Source organism: Pongo pygmaeus, chromosome 14 (genome assembly GCF_028885625.2).
Source record: "Pongo pygmaeus isolate AG05252 chromosome 14, NHGRI_mPonPyg2-v2.0_pri, whole genome shotgun sequence".
Lineage (NCBI taxonomy): Eukaryota > Metazoa > Chordata > Mammalia > Primates > Hominidae > Pongo > Pongo pygmaeus.
The window spans coordinates 88,836,633-88,851,778 of record NC_072387.2 but is presented as its reverse complement, the minus strand read 5'-3'; the positions used below and the strand labels follow the sequence as shown (position 1 = coordinate 88,851,778).

Here is a 15,146-nt window from a genome sequence, read left to right as displayed (position 1 = left end):
AAGCTAAATTTGAAAAAGAGCAAAGAAGAGGGATTTGCTTTATTATATATTAAGATATTCTATAATACAATAGTAAATAAAAGCAACATGGTACTGAAGTAGTCACAGACAAATTGACCAATTGAAAAACAGGTCAGAAGCAGAACACAAATGAAATTAAAACAGAAAGATAAGTGGCATCAAAAATCAAACAGAAAGGAGGCTAGGCACGGTGGCTCACGCCCGTAATCCCAACACTTTAGGAGGCCGAGGCGGGCCGATCACTTGAGGCCAGGAGTTCAAGAATAGCCTGGCCAACATGGTGAAACCCCATCTCTAATTAGATGGGCATGGTGGTGCACACCTATAGTCCCAGCTACTTGGGAGGCTGAGGCAGAACTGCTTGAACCTGGGAGGCAGAGGTTGCAGTGAGCCAAGATTGCGCCACTGCACTCCAGCATGGGAGATGGTGGGAGACTCCATCCTAGGAAAAAAAAAAAAAGAAAAAAAATCAAACGGGAAAGAATAAACTGAGTGAGTAGACTTATAGAAAAAAAAAATGGCCTAGATCCTCACTTTATATCACAAACAGGGATGTATTACAGAGAGAATAAAGACTTAAGTGTGATTCTAAGTAGAGCAATGGACTGCAAAAGAAATAGAAGAAAATACAGAATCTCTTTGTGATCCGGAAAGGCAGACTGTTTTTAAACAAGACTTCAGAAGCACTATTGAGAGTAGGAAGACTGTATTCAACTACAGGAGAGAGCTGGAAAAACCTGAGGAGGAGTTCAATACACTATAGAGAATATTCCTGGGATCAGTGCAGCTAAAAGATGAAGGCAACTTATGGTAATAAACCATAAAGAAATATAGATCTGTTAGAGGGCATATCACTCTCTTGCCTATCTAAAATATTTTCTCCTGCCTCTGCTTCCTTCCTATTTAAAATGAAGCATGTGTCTTCAATAAACATTTTTTGAGTTTCAGACACTGAGTTAAGAGCAGGACGTAGAAAGAGGAATAAACTTGAGTCCAGTCCTTAAAAGAGCGCATAAGGCAGAGAAAGATGAGAAAACTAAATAAAATGTTTTATTTTTATCTGTCCTCACAATCTCTTCCCAGTAAATGTTTTAACTCCTGTTCTACAGGTAGAGAGCTAGACCTTTGTCCAGGGTATCATTGAGGTACTGACATTTGAGCAATAAGGAAAATCATTCTGGCAAAAGGAACAGCGCTAATAAAGTCACATGGCCTTGAAAGAACATGGTGTATTGGAAAACGTTAAGCAGGTAACCTAATACTGGACATTCCAAAATGTACATGTTACTGAATAGAGAAAGTAGTCTATGGCAGCTGTTTAGTCTTCTCTTAGTAGAATTGATGATTACATCAGCTAATTGTCACCTTTGAAGGCAGGGCCAAAGAAGATGAAGCAGGGATAAATGAAGGATAAATGTTAATGGTTAAGGAAGAGAAGCATTCTAGGAAGCAAAAATGACTCACCATGAAGTGATAATAAGCACTGTACCATAAATTTAGAGGAGGAAGATATTGCTATCAGCCACAGTGGCCAGGAAAGGTTTCATGGAAGTGGTACGGCTTCCTTTGGTCATTCAAAAAATATAGTTAATCCTTATTACTTGCAGATTCTGTATTTGTTGAGTTTGCCTACTTGCTAAAATTTATTTGCAATGCCCAAATCAATACTTGGAATGCTTTTGCAGTCATTTGTCGACATGAACAGAGGCAAAAAATTTGAGTCACCTGATGCACATGTTCCCAGCTTTGGTGAAACAAGGGGATGCTCTGCCTTCCTGTTTTAGCTCTCACACTGGAACAAGTGTCCTTTTTATGGTCTATTTAGTGCCATATTTGTTGCAATTTTGAGCTTTTTGTGATTTCACTGTTTAAAATGCCCCCCAAGTGTAGTGATGAGGCTATCTAGGTCCCTAAGTGCCAGAAGGCTCTTCTTTCTTTTTAAAGAGAAAATACATACACCAGGTAAGCATGAGTTATAGTGCCACTGGCTATGAATTCAATGTTAATGAATCAACTATATTAAATCAGGTGCCTTAAAAAAATTTTTGTTTCCTACATAAGGTGCCTTTAAAAAGAAACACACATAAAACAAGGTATTTATGGGCTGGTTGACAAACATTTGATAAGAGGCTTGAAGGAACCTAATCCTGCATTTCTCCTAGGAGCAATGGTTCCATATTCACTAATTCAGCATTTGTGGCTTTTTTACAGAACCACCGTGAATAAGGATTGGCTGAATATATTAGCGGCTGTTCTTGAAGCGGGGGATTCAAAGCTATAATCCACTAAAGAACAGATAATCACATACTTGCAAAAATAAAGCTATGAGTGCTATAAAAGAAGCAATCACAGGCTGATGTCAGAAAATCTCAGAGGGACTCTTGCTTTAGAGAAGGGAGGTCAAAGATGGATTTCCAAAGGCGATGCTGTATGCATTGCATTTTGACGCATAAGTAGGAATCTATCAAATGAAAGGTAGAGAAACACATTTTGCAATGGCTCAATTTAGTGAGAGGACACACTTCTGTGGACACAAACGTTTACTCTATCTTGAATGCTAATTTGTCATGTTGCCTTCTGATTAGCCCCAGCCCTGTGATTATTACTTTATTTACTGTCCTTAGTTTAAGAACAAAGCAACCCTGATGTTATCACACAAATTACAGGCTATGATGCATATAGCATTCTTGCCTGTCTGGAGGGTTGCCTTTAAATGTCTCTATACAGTACGTACACCCTTTCCTTATGGCATGTAAGTACTGGTCTGGGGAGTAATAGGGCAGAGATCTACCTGTCTTGCTGCCACTGAAGACCATGCTTCTGTCTGTAAGTTACCCCCAACAAAACACTCTTTACTGACCAAACTGGATTTGTCTGCTTTGTTCATTTGATTTCTCCTTTGATGTTTGGGGGGCACTTTGCATAAAGGGCCTTTTCATGGAACAACTTATTTTAAGGAACTCAAAATAGTTTAGGATGGCTGAAGCAAAGACTGAAAGGCACTGAAAGGAGTTTCTAGGCAAAAAGGAAGGTGTCTGATTTATGAAAGTCCCTTTATAGGATGTTAAATAATGTGTTTTATTCTAAAGATAATGTGGAAGTTGAAGATTTTAAGCAAGAAAGTGACATGATTAGGTCCAAATTTTAGAATTATTGCTATTAAAGGCAATGATGATGAGGGCAACTGAAGATGAACTGAGATGGAGGTCAGCATAAAAGGCAAAGATATTAAAAGGCTTTTGCTATTATTTAGGAAGAATAAAAGACTTTAAATAAGACAGTGACAGTGGTATGAGAGATGGATGGGCAAAGTTTGAGCAGTCAGGGAAAGAAGTAGCAGAGTTCTCTGTGGAAAATAAAGTGAACAAATGTTTGGAGAAAGGGAGGGTGAGCAAGTCAGTTTATCTGGGGTATACAGTATTTGATAGAAGCTTTGGAAGGCTGAAGTGGAGAGCCAGAGTAATGGAATAGCTGGTGATAAGGTTGAAAATACTGGTGTCATCAGCCTGTGGCAAGGCTACAATAAACAGACTAAACAAATATAATTTTAACTTTCGGCAATATTAAATTTATAAACAATTTTTATTGTAAAATACATATAAAACCTATCGTTTTCATTAATTATATGGTCCACTGCATTAAGTACATTCATATTGTGCAACCCACACAACACCACTCATCTCCAGAAACTAAATCATCCTAAACTGAAACTCTATTATCTACTGAAATATAACTCCTCATTTTCCCTTCTCCTGGGCACCCTCCCCATCCCTGCTCTTGCTACCATTCTACCTTCTGTCTCTAGGAGTTTTGACTACTCTAGGTACTTAATGTAAGTGGAATCATAATATTTGTCCTTTCATGTCTGGTTTATTTCACTTAGCTAAATCACTTTAATCAATACCCTGGTTATTCAGTAGCTGGATTCTAATTTGTATTCTACTCTATATGCTGTATTTTAAAACAAATGTCTTGCTTTGTAGTTCATAATCTTTCCACCTAATCCTTAAAGACACTTCACTCTAGCAAATTATAAACTCAGAGTTCCTAAGAACAATTTAGCCTATCGGTGTCTCTCATAAAGAGCTTTTATTGATCTACTTACTGAAAATGTCTTTAGATTGTGAATATTTTCATTCCATTACAGTTCATGGAACGTAGACCCTTTGTAAAATTCCACCTAGTATCTAAATAGAACTCAAGCAGGAATCAAACTTATTTGATCACCCAGGAAAACAGTTTATTTATTTGGGTTGCTAATATGAAGACTCTCTTTTGATACTATATAATTTCCCGATCTGAGATAGGGCTGAATTTGCTCTAAATAAAGAGAATTTTAAAAATAACAAAACCTATCTTTAGCTGGGAGAAAGTGCAGGCTGGAAACTACCTGAGAGACGTGAAGGTTCTCTCACCTTTCCCTTGGGGCATCCCTGAGTCATTAGGGCTCTACCAGCAAGTCGAGTACTGTTGGACAAAACACTAATCCTCTGGCGGTCTCATTGGGCTCCATTAGACCAGCCTGTGTTTACAAACCTCGTTCACATCACAGCATACACAGAATATGATACTGGTAGGGCACTTAGGTAAATGGAGGAGGTAGCGTGCTCGGCACCTGGAACCTACGGGCCGCCTGGTGTCGCGCACGCGGGTTTGTACGCTCTCAAAGCGAGATCCATCCGGCAGGACCGTTCCAGCTGACAGGCCACGGCCGTCTCACCGGGGACGAGCTGGGGTTCTCGCTGTTTCTGAAGTCAGCGGTCTTTTCCTCCTTGTAAGAAATAAGGTCTTTATATCATAAAGGTAAGCAAACAATAAAAAGGCACAAAGGCCGCAGGCGACGCACACACGCAAAAATCGAACTACAGCACTCGACCCGCGCATTCTCCGCCGACCTTACGTCTCTTCCCAGCAGGCTCCGGGAGCCACCGCGAGACTTCATCAATTCTCGCGAGATTTATCGGCAGCCATCTTCTTGGGGGTGCTGGGAGCCGGGAAGACCCCCTGAAACGTTCCCATTGAGCTGTCCCTTCGCCTTCGCTTTCTTTACTTTTGCCTTTTCGACGTAGCCAACAAGCACCTGGTCCCGAGGCTGAGAGAAGGCCCGGGTCTAAGCGCGTGTCGCGCTTCCGGTCTGGGTAGATTTGCTGGGGAAGGGGGAAGAGGGAAGAGGGAAGGGGGAGGGCCCGGGCAAACCGTTGCTGTTTCAGCCCGGACCGGGGTCCGGGGACGGGGAGCTCCTGGCACCCCGTCCACTTGTGGCCTGCGGCGGTCCCTGCAGAGCTGTTCGCCGACCGGGGCCCGCGGGAACCTGCCACCGGCGCCTCCCACCGCGGCCCACGCGGGCGGCGCGCGGAGGAGGGGGCGGGGGCAGCGGCGGCTGTAGCGGCCGCGACCTGGGCGGGCGGAGGAGTGTGACGGGCCTTAGGGCCGCTGTGGATGGTTTCTAAAATGATCATTGAAAACTTCGAGGCACTCAAGTCCTGGCTCAGCAAGACTCTCGAGCCCATGTGAGTATCCAGGGGAGATCTCTTTGCAGGGATGGCAGTGGGAGATAGGCGGACCCAGAGATCTGTGCAGTTTCCCCAAGTGCCTGCGGTGGAGGCCGAAGCGGTGAACGGAGGTCCCAGGGCTCTGTGGCTTCTCCTCCTCGTCCACCTCGCTTCCAGGTTCAGGATACCCCCGAGAGCCTGAGTCGAGCTTTATTTTATTGCTGAGCTGGTCTCGTTTTCCCGTTATATATAGACCGACTCCAACCCCCACCCGCAATATTTTCCGGGGGCCTCAAAATCGGTTTTAATTTTAGTGAAACCGACTGTATTTTACTTCCTTCAGACTGTTTTACCTTGTTTTTCTAAATGAAGTAGACGGCCTTTATTAGGGATTCGGGCAGTTCTAGCTTAAATCACTCACGTTTCACCTAAATATAATTCCTGAAAGCAAGGCCACGTCTCCCATGTGCTGTCTGGCTCATCGGCACCTTTCTTCACTGATTGAAGATGTAACAGGTGCTGAGGTGGCCAGTAAAATTCCCCTTTCCCGCCTACACGTTCGTTAGCTTGGAGAGGAGAAAGAAAATTGAATCTTCATCCATATGGAATACTTAGCAGTTTTAAGTGGGATGCTATAGATAGATTTTGTGTTGGGGGCTGCGGTTAGAGTGCTGAAATAGTCTTAGATTGGAACATTTAAGGAGTGTTTTGACGACTTGTTAATACAAAATATAACATGGACCAAAGTGCTTTATCAGAATTGGTTGATTTACAATAATGCAATGGGGAAAATTCACTTATTTAATAAAGTTATTAGGTACCTACTATATACTATGGGAGGCTTTGGGGATAGAGCTTTTAAATTCTAAAATCGACAAGACATAAATAAATCCATATATTAATAGAGCTGTGACTATTGTAATAATAGAGAATCATGTAAAACTGATTATGAGGGGGGCTACTTCACATTGGTCAAGGAAGGACTCTCAGAGAAGGTGACATTGGAGTAACATCTAAAGAGAGGGGACCATCTGTGTCAAAGTCTTGGAAAAGAACATTCCTTGCAAGAGGAGCAAATGAAAGGCCCTGTAGCAGAAGTGATTGTGGTATGTTTCAGGAAGAGAAAGGCCACTGTGGCTGGAAGGAGCCTTGTGATGAGGGAGAGAATATAAAGGCAACAAGTTGGACAAGTAGATAGGGGCCACATCATGTATGGGAAGACGTGAGATGATTTAAAGCAGAGAAGTACTGATTTAATTTTGTTTTAACTCTGCCTGTTTCGTAGAGACTGAGAGGGCAAGAATGGAAGTAAGGAGACTGTTCAGAAGAGTGTTGTAGGCAGAGATGTGGCTAGTTTACATTAGAGTGATGGTGGAGACAGGCAGATCCAAATACATTTCATAAGTAAGATTAATGGATTAAATGCGGGAGATGAGGGAAAGAGAAATCAAGGGTGGTGCCTTAGATAACCCAAGCAACAGAATGGGTGATAGTAGAGAAGGCAGAGAACAGGTTAAGGGGAGAAGGAAAGGGGATGGCTAGTTTTGATAATAATAAATACAGTAAGTGTGAAGTCTGTGGGATGCATCTAAGTGTGCTAGCAGATCATTGAATATATGAGCCTAAAACTCAGGACAGGACTGGAGAAATCTGGAGTCATGCAGATAGTATTTAAAACGATGACATTGTGGGAAATTTCCTACGAAAAATGTGTAGATAGGGAAGAGAGGAGGGCCTAGTACTGAGGCAGGAGGAAAACTGGGCTTTATGTCATTAAAGAACAAGTGTATGGCAAAAGAGGAGTTTATGAAATGCTGCAGAATGCATGAAAAAATGGAGGCAAATAGGTAGCCCTTAGATTTAGCAAAGTGGAAGTCATTGGTAACCTTAGCAAAATAGTTTCACTGGAGTGGAGTTGTGCAGATGGAAGTCCTATTTTGGTGTATTGGAGAGTGGGCATCATAGTATAGCGGTGAGGAGAACTCTGGAGCAGGATGTCTGGCTTTGAATTCTGCCTCTGCCACTTACCAGCTGTGTGATATTGGGTAAGTTACTTAACTCAGGGCTTCCATTTCCTCAACTGTAAAATTGGGAAAATAATGAGTGTATATTAAGGAAATCTTAGACTACTGTCTGGTGTGTAATTAGTATTCAGTAGTTACTAGGAGAATACAAAACTTAGAAATGTTTTGGATTGAAATAGCTTTCCTTTAAGCGTTCAGTTTCATATTAGATTTACTGCCATATCCCCCCATCTTACCTAAATGAGAAGACTGTAGCCACTTAGAGTGTATGCTTGTAATTTTTCTTTAGTCTTAATAAAACATATTCCATGTATCGTAAAGCCTACTCTGGATGGCTGTAGCACTGCAGTCATTATGTTGTCATAAATAAGGCACTGCTAGTAGAGCCTAGACACTGGGAATTGTAATTGGTCCTTTTCTAATGTGTGTAGCTGTGGTAAAATTGAGCCCTTATCCAAGTTCTTGTCCTTTTGATTGCATTTCAGGTGGATTCTTTTGTATGATGACTTATGAAAGCTGATCCCAATTATGGATCAGTGGTTTCTAACGTTGGTTTTGTGAAATGTTATGATCTGTTATCTAAAAGGATTTTTTTTTTTTTTTTTTGCTTTAACATTGTAATTACCAAACGACCTCTTTTTGAGAGAGGAACATACAGAGGACCAAGGGTAAGCTGTAACTTGAAACTTACATAAAACTTTTTAGTTACCTGTGCTGGTTAAATACTTTATGGTTTTGGACTTACTCCACATTTTGAATGTGTTAATTCAGCAAACATTTATTTTAAGAGTACTTAACCTACTCTGTGCTAAGCAGTGTGCAAGATATTGGGGAAATAGTAGGTAACAAGACATGAAATGACTCTTTTCATTTTATTTACCATTTAGCAGGAAAGATAGGTGTTGAAGTCTGGGAACGTCAGGAAACACTTCCTGGTGTAATGTTTATCTCAGTTTGGAAGGATGAAGAACACTTTGCTGGGGCAAAAGGATGGGATTGGAGACCTGTGAAAGCATTATAGGTTTGGTTAACAGATTGTATGGAGGTCCTAAAAATGGACAAAAAAAGATATGTTGGAGGAATTGAAAGAAATAGAAAAAAGCAAGGGAGAAGAATGGCAGTGGAAAGCTCCAGAGAAAGGAGCCAGATCACACAGGACTTTGTTGAGTCATGTTTAAGACTTTGGATGTTATTGAAGGATAGTGGGAAGCCAGTGAAGGGTTTTAGGGCAACAGGATTTTCAGATGGATGTTTAAAAAAAAAAAAAAAAAGCCTGGCTGTGTTTTCAGCGTGAAATAGAAGTCTGCATATCTGTATTTTACTGTTTCATAACTTCTGTACATGTATCAGGGTTATGAGTTTCATAAATTATTGAAAATAATTTTCAATGTCTTTTTCATAAATTGAGAATTTTGAACTTTATTAAAATTGTCATCTTGAAATGCTTAAGATTGATGTTTTGTTATCTCAAAGATTTGCTTAGTCATACTTGCCAGTAATATGAAACTAAATGTTAGTCTTTTTTCTAACATTTCGTTTTGATGATAAGAAGTCCTGAAAAAAAATTAAGCTCTTTTGTTGTAGTAAACTTTTAAACAAAACAAAACAAAACAAAAAAAACAGAAAACACTTTCTACTGTATTTAAAACTTTTAAGTGGACTTACACATCAAAGTCATGTTTTGTTTTTTTTTTTTCTGAAGAGACACCTAAACATCTAATGAAACTTTAATTTTTTAGAAAATAAAATTGAGAGGCAGATGGATGTAATGACGTACTGAGGTTTTGTGAGTTGAGTAGTAAAGAACAAAATGCCTAGTGTTGTGCTTCTGCCACTGTGTAGTGCTGTGGAGGAAGTGTGTGGTGGAAGGAAGATCTCTGTGTCCAGATCAGTATTCAAATCTCACTTCTGCCATTTATTAGCTGTCTAGGCAAAGGAACCTCCTCTTTCCTTATTGGTATAATAGGAAGAATTACACTATTTCCATCTCTAGTTGAAAGGGTTGAATGGGACACATGTTTGTGAGCCTTGCCCTTCCCCTCCTTTCTTAGACGTTGGTTGATTAAACACAGATAGGCTACATTACTACTGTTGCTACTGTTAGAATTATCACCAACACTCCTGCTGTGGCTACCACCTAAACTGTATGCATAGTTGTTAAACATTTTGTATTATTGTACTTACAAGTTTTATGAGGTAAGCATTGTTATCTCTCAATTTTGCAGGTGATGATACTGAGGCACTGAAGCATGAAGTTATTTGCCCACAGTGATTTAAACTAAGGCTTTTTGACTCTAGAGCTGCATGCATATTCTTAATTTACTACTACTCAATGCAGCATCCTAGTGTTTTCTGTTATTGTATATACTTTTTTACTATGACATTTTGATAGTATTGGCTACTATTGTAAAATAACAAAATTCTAAAGCATCGTGATTATCAGTGCTTTAGAGTTTAAGAAATAAACATCTTTGGAGTTTTTGTAGTATTTTCACCTGTACTTCACTTGTACTTGTTACTACACCTTTCTCACCACATTAAAATTTATTTTTGTTCGTGTCTGATAGGAAGAGTTATTCTTTTGGGTTGGCTAAATGATCTTTTTACTCCTGAACTTTTGAGTATTTTTGATTCCTTTGACCTTTCCTTTTCAGTTGGCTTCTTTTGGCATAGTAAGTCCATTTCCCATTCCTTAGGAAAAACTCAGCAATAATAGCAAAAAAAAAAAAACAAAAAATAAAATGCTTCTAGTCACTTTCTTGCTAGCTTTCTGTTCCTGTCGCTGGTAAATCTTGTAGTAGTAGTCAGACTTTTAATTTTTTGTTAATTTGCCCTCAGCCATTTACTTCTTAATGTCTTGGAATAGAATTTTTTCGTTGTAATATAATTACAACCAAAATTGCTTACCTCAGTGTTACCAATCGATTTATATTTATTGCCTGAAGTTTTATATTTTTTGCCCTATGCGTGTATAACATCAGTGTTGATGCCACCTTTTTAACTTACTTGCCTTGAATCCTTAATGTGTTGGTTCCTTTTCTTAAATCAGTCTTACCCTCTTTCGTTCCTTTTCTTCAGATTCTAATTGTATTTTTCAATGTTGTTACATTGACATTTTTTTCATCCACTTTTTACTTCTGACATTTTATTAATTACTGCTAAGATTTGAATGTTTGTCTTCTCCAGAATTCATGTTGAAATTTAATTGCGTTAAGTATTAAGAGGTGATTAGGTCACGAGGGCTCTGCCTTTGTTGATTGGATTAATGCCTTTATAGAAGGTTAGGTTTTGCCTCTGCCCCTCTGACTTCTGCTATGGGAGACCTCTGACTTCTGCCATGGGAGGAACTCCGGAGGATGCAGTGTTCAAGGTCTATCTTGGAATCAGAATTGCCAGACCTGCCAGTCAGTACCTTGATATGGGACTTCCCAGCCTCCAGAACTGTGAGCCAATAAATTTCTTTATAAATTACCCGTCTTGTGGTATTCTGTTATAGCAGCACAAATGGACTAAGACCTTTGCCATGAATGGTTTTCTTTGTAATCCATGCCAATGGTTCTTAAAAACTTTTTTTTGGAGTGTATACTGTAGATCCTTTAAAGTCTGATTAAAGACTGCCTCTCTAGGATTTACAAATACATACATATTTGCATTGAATTTCAGAGCTTTTCACTGTGAGCTTGTTAATGGATTCCAAACTAGAACCTCTACTCTGCATTTTATTTTCACATAAGTATGTTTAGACTTAACCACTCTTCACAGTCTTAAGCTTTTATCTCTTAATTGCTGGCTGTATATCTGCTTGGATCGCTCATCTAAACTTCAAACTAATTTCTGAAAAGAAGTGTTTTCTGGATTCACTTATTTTAATTTCATTTCTCCAAATTATGCTGGCTTGAAATTTTTTGGTTTCTCCTCCCTCCCATTCACTTAGTCATGAGGTTCTCTCTTAATAATCCTTACTGACATTGCTTAGTAGGGGGCTCACACTCCGTATCTAAATGATTGCAGTTTGCTTCCTAACAAATCTGTTTTTATCTCTAGGCCTTTCTCTCTTCCAGTTCTTCTGACATGGATGCCCAGCCTTGTTTGTATCCCATTGCTTCATCAAAACCTTCAGCATTCCCAGATAATAAATTGCATACTTTTTAGCTTGCTTTTAAGAAAGCTAATGATTTGCTTTAAATTATCTTTTCGTTTATATCTTTCTACTTTTTATATGAGTCTTAATCTCAGCAAAGCTGAACTTTAGTGATTCACTGTCATGTTGTTTTTATTGTTTCTTTTTTCTGAAACTTTACTGTTTCTTTTTTATGAAGATTAGTTGTGGGCACCATTTATTGAGTGCTTACTATTAATATATGTTAATCATTATACATTCATTGTGTGCAAGATAGGTATTAGGAAGATGAAATAGCATACTTTATTCATAGCTAGTAAGTGATGGAGACAGGATCCAAAAGAAGACATTTTGATTCCAGAGCCTTGTTGTATTATGGTGTACTGTCTTTATATCCTTTCTTTGTGTTGAAGTCAAAGATCAAGTGTGATTCCAGTTCTTGCAGAAGGCTGTCTAGGATCTATCCAGCTGGATGAAGTGACTCCTCCCACCATGACTCCTCTCTCTCAGCGCTGGTTTCAGTTGTCACGACACTCACCACTTGTCCATTAAATTATTTAGTCGTGTTATTTTAGCTTTATCATTAGAGTCTCAGGCCCTTGAAAGCAGACTCCAACTCTTAAGATTTAACTATGTTCCTGTTCATTATATACATTATCTAGCACAATGCTTTGTGTGTAGTATATACCTGATTATTAAATGCATTAGTTGAAATTTCAAGTTTGTGTACCTAAAACCAAGGGAAGAGGCAATAATTTGGGTAAAACTATAGAATCTACCCTACTTCAGAACAGCAGATATGTGAGCTATTTGAAGATTAAGTAGTCTCTGGGTCTACTTGTTTCCATTTTTACTCCTAGCATCTTCAGTTTAGGTAAAGCTTAAGTTTAGTTCAGATTTTTTTTTTCTTTGAGAGAGAAAGGTCATTGAAGTATATTAATATTTACTTGTTAAAGTATTATTGAATGTTGCTATGTGCAAGATTGCTGTCTCCATAGAGCTGCACATAAAAGAATTATAGTAATTCTAACCTGATGAATTTTACAGCTGGTAGAAGAGTTAATAGTCTATAATTATTGGTTAAAACATTTTTCTTTATTTCTTTATCCCCTTAACTTGTGATGAATTGACTTTCATAATCACTTTTTGCTGCTGCAATCTTATTTGGCCTTTCCATCTGAATGCTGAGTGGTTAAAATGCATTTAGCACTTTTTTTCTGTATGTTTTAGCACTTCCTTATCTTTGGCTGACAGTACTTCTCAAAATTATTTTACATGCTTAAACCAAGAGATAGGGACTGTATTATTAGCAAAATGTAAAATATTCCCATGTTAGGTATGTACATAACCTAAGCTTGAGAGTGACTAACCGAAGCTTGAGCTAAATAGCTTGTAAGATTTTTTTCCCTCTTCTTGCTTCCTTTGTGCCAGAGAAAAGAATGAATGAGAGAAATGAATGAATGGTAAGCTGTTCCTACTAGACTTACTCATTACTCTCCTACTACCTTATTTCTGTGGAAAAAGTCTTTTCAATTTACATGCAGTAACTTTGAAATAGGTAAAAGTTTATTTTTAACTTAGGGTTTTATTTAGTATCTTTTATGTGTGTATTAAATAATGGAGTAAGTTCAAGATCTGTTATTTAGTGATTCTTCTTGAGATATTTTACCTATATAGAAACATTCATTTCTTTTGTTATTTTTTTCTGCGACATGTTTTACAAGTGCTTTTAAAATTTTGATTTTCTAATTTTTATTGTTAGTATATAGAAATGTATTTGTATATTGACCTTGAATTCTGAAATTTTACTAAGTGTACTTATTCTAGTAGCTATTTTATAGATTCTGTGGAATTTTCTTATACCAATCTCATCATCTACGAGTAATGACAATTTTCTGATTTTTATACCTTCATTTCTTTTTTTTTTTTGAGATGGAGTCTGGCTTTGGTGCCCAGGCTGGATTGCAGTGGCGCGATCTCAGCTCACTGCAGCCTCCACCTCCCGGGTTCAAGCGATTCTCCTGCCTCAGTCTCCCGAGTAGCTGAGACTACAGGCACGTGCCACCACACCCGGGTAACTTTTTTTTAAATTTTCAGTAGAGAAGACAGGGTTTCATCGTGTTAGCCAGGATGGTCTCGATCTCCTGACCTCATGATCCGCCTGCCTCAACCTCCCAGTATACCTTCATTTCTTATTATACTGACTAGAAGCAATAGTACAATGTTGAAGTGGTAAGAGTGGACGTCCATGTCTTGTTTCCAGTCTAAAGGGAAAGAGATTGAATGTTTCAGTATTACTGATACTGGCTCTAGGTTTTTAGTAACTGCCTTTTACCAGATTGAGAATTTTTTTCTTAATTTGCTTAATATTTTTGTCATAAAAGGTTATTGTTAACTTGGCTAACTTCTTATTTCTTTTTCTTTTTTTTGAGACAGAGTCTTACTCTGTCACCCAGGCTGGAGTGCAGTGGTGCAATCTCGACTCACTGCAACCTCCACCTCCCAGGTTCAAACAATTCTCAGGCCTCAGCCTCCTGAGTAGGTGGGACTACAGGCATGCGCCACCACCCTTGGCTAATTTTTTGTATTTTTAGTAGAGGTGGGGTTTCACCATGTTGGCCAGGCTGGTCCTGAACTCCTGACCTCTGGTGATCTGCCCGCTTCAGTCCCCCAAAGTGCTAGGATTACTGGCATGAGCCATTGTGCCTGGCCAGTTCTTTTTCTCCATCCGTTGAGATGATCATACAGATTTTTCCGTTTTTCTGTTAATATGGTGTATTACATGGATTGATTTTCAAATATTAAGCTAATCTTGTATTCCTGAGATAAACCAGGCTTGCTCATGTTAATATTATGCTAGATTTGATAATATTAAAACAAGTGGAAGTATTCTATCTTCTGTTTTTCTGAAAAGATTTAGGGTTAGTACTGTTTTTTTTCCTTAAAATTTTTGGGATCCTTCACCAGTGAAGCCATCTGGGACTGAAATTTTTGTTGTGAGGATTTTTTGATTATAAAATCAATGTCTTTAATAGGTATAGGGCTGTGTAGGTATTTCTGTTTCTTCTTGTGTCACTCTTGACAATTTATGATATTCAAGGATTTTTCTGAAGTTGCCAAATTTATTGACATAAAGTTACTTGCATTGTAACCTTACTATTCGTTTAATAACTAGGATTTATTGTGATGCTTCCTTTCCCCTTTTTAATTATACCTTTGGTTGCTCTTTTATTTTCTTAATCAATTTTGCTATTAGTTTTTCAGTTTTATTCAGCGTATTAAAGAACAATGTTAACTTTTTTTTCTATTTTCTATTTCAGTGTTATATTTTTATGATTCCTTTTTAAAACACTTTGGGTTTAATTTGCTGTCTTTTTACTCTTTCTTAAAGTGGAACCTAGGTCGTTGGTTTTACACCTTTCTTTCAGCTATTTTATGATATTGTTCCATTGCCACTGCCGTCTGTTGTTTCTGGTGAGAAATCTGCTG

At 38.5% G+C, this 15,146-nt stretch overlaps 1 protein-coding gene across 50 annotated transcripts in view; it reads left to right on the top strand.

The window, feature by feature from the left end:
- Positions 1–5,379: 5,379 nt before the first annotated feature.
- The window catches only part of RBM26 (RNA binding motif protein 26), a 93,546-nt gene continuing 83,779 nt past the window's right edge, over positions 5,380–15,146 (top strand). For all 50 annotated transcript variants that reach the window (XM_054447324.2, XM_054447325.2, XM_054447310.2 and 47 more), the window contains exon 1: positions 5,380–5,531. In XM_054447324.2, coding sequence (XP_054303299.1) covers positions 5,461–5,531 — 71 coding nt within the window. In that variant the 5' untranslated portion in view covers positions 5,380–5,460. The remainder of the gene's footprint in view (positions 5,532–15,146) is intronic.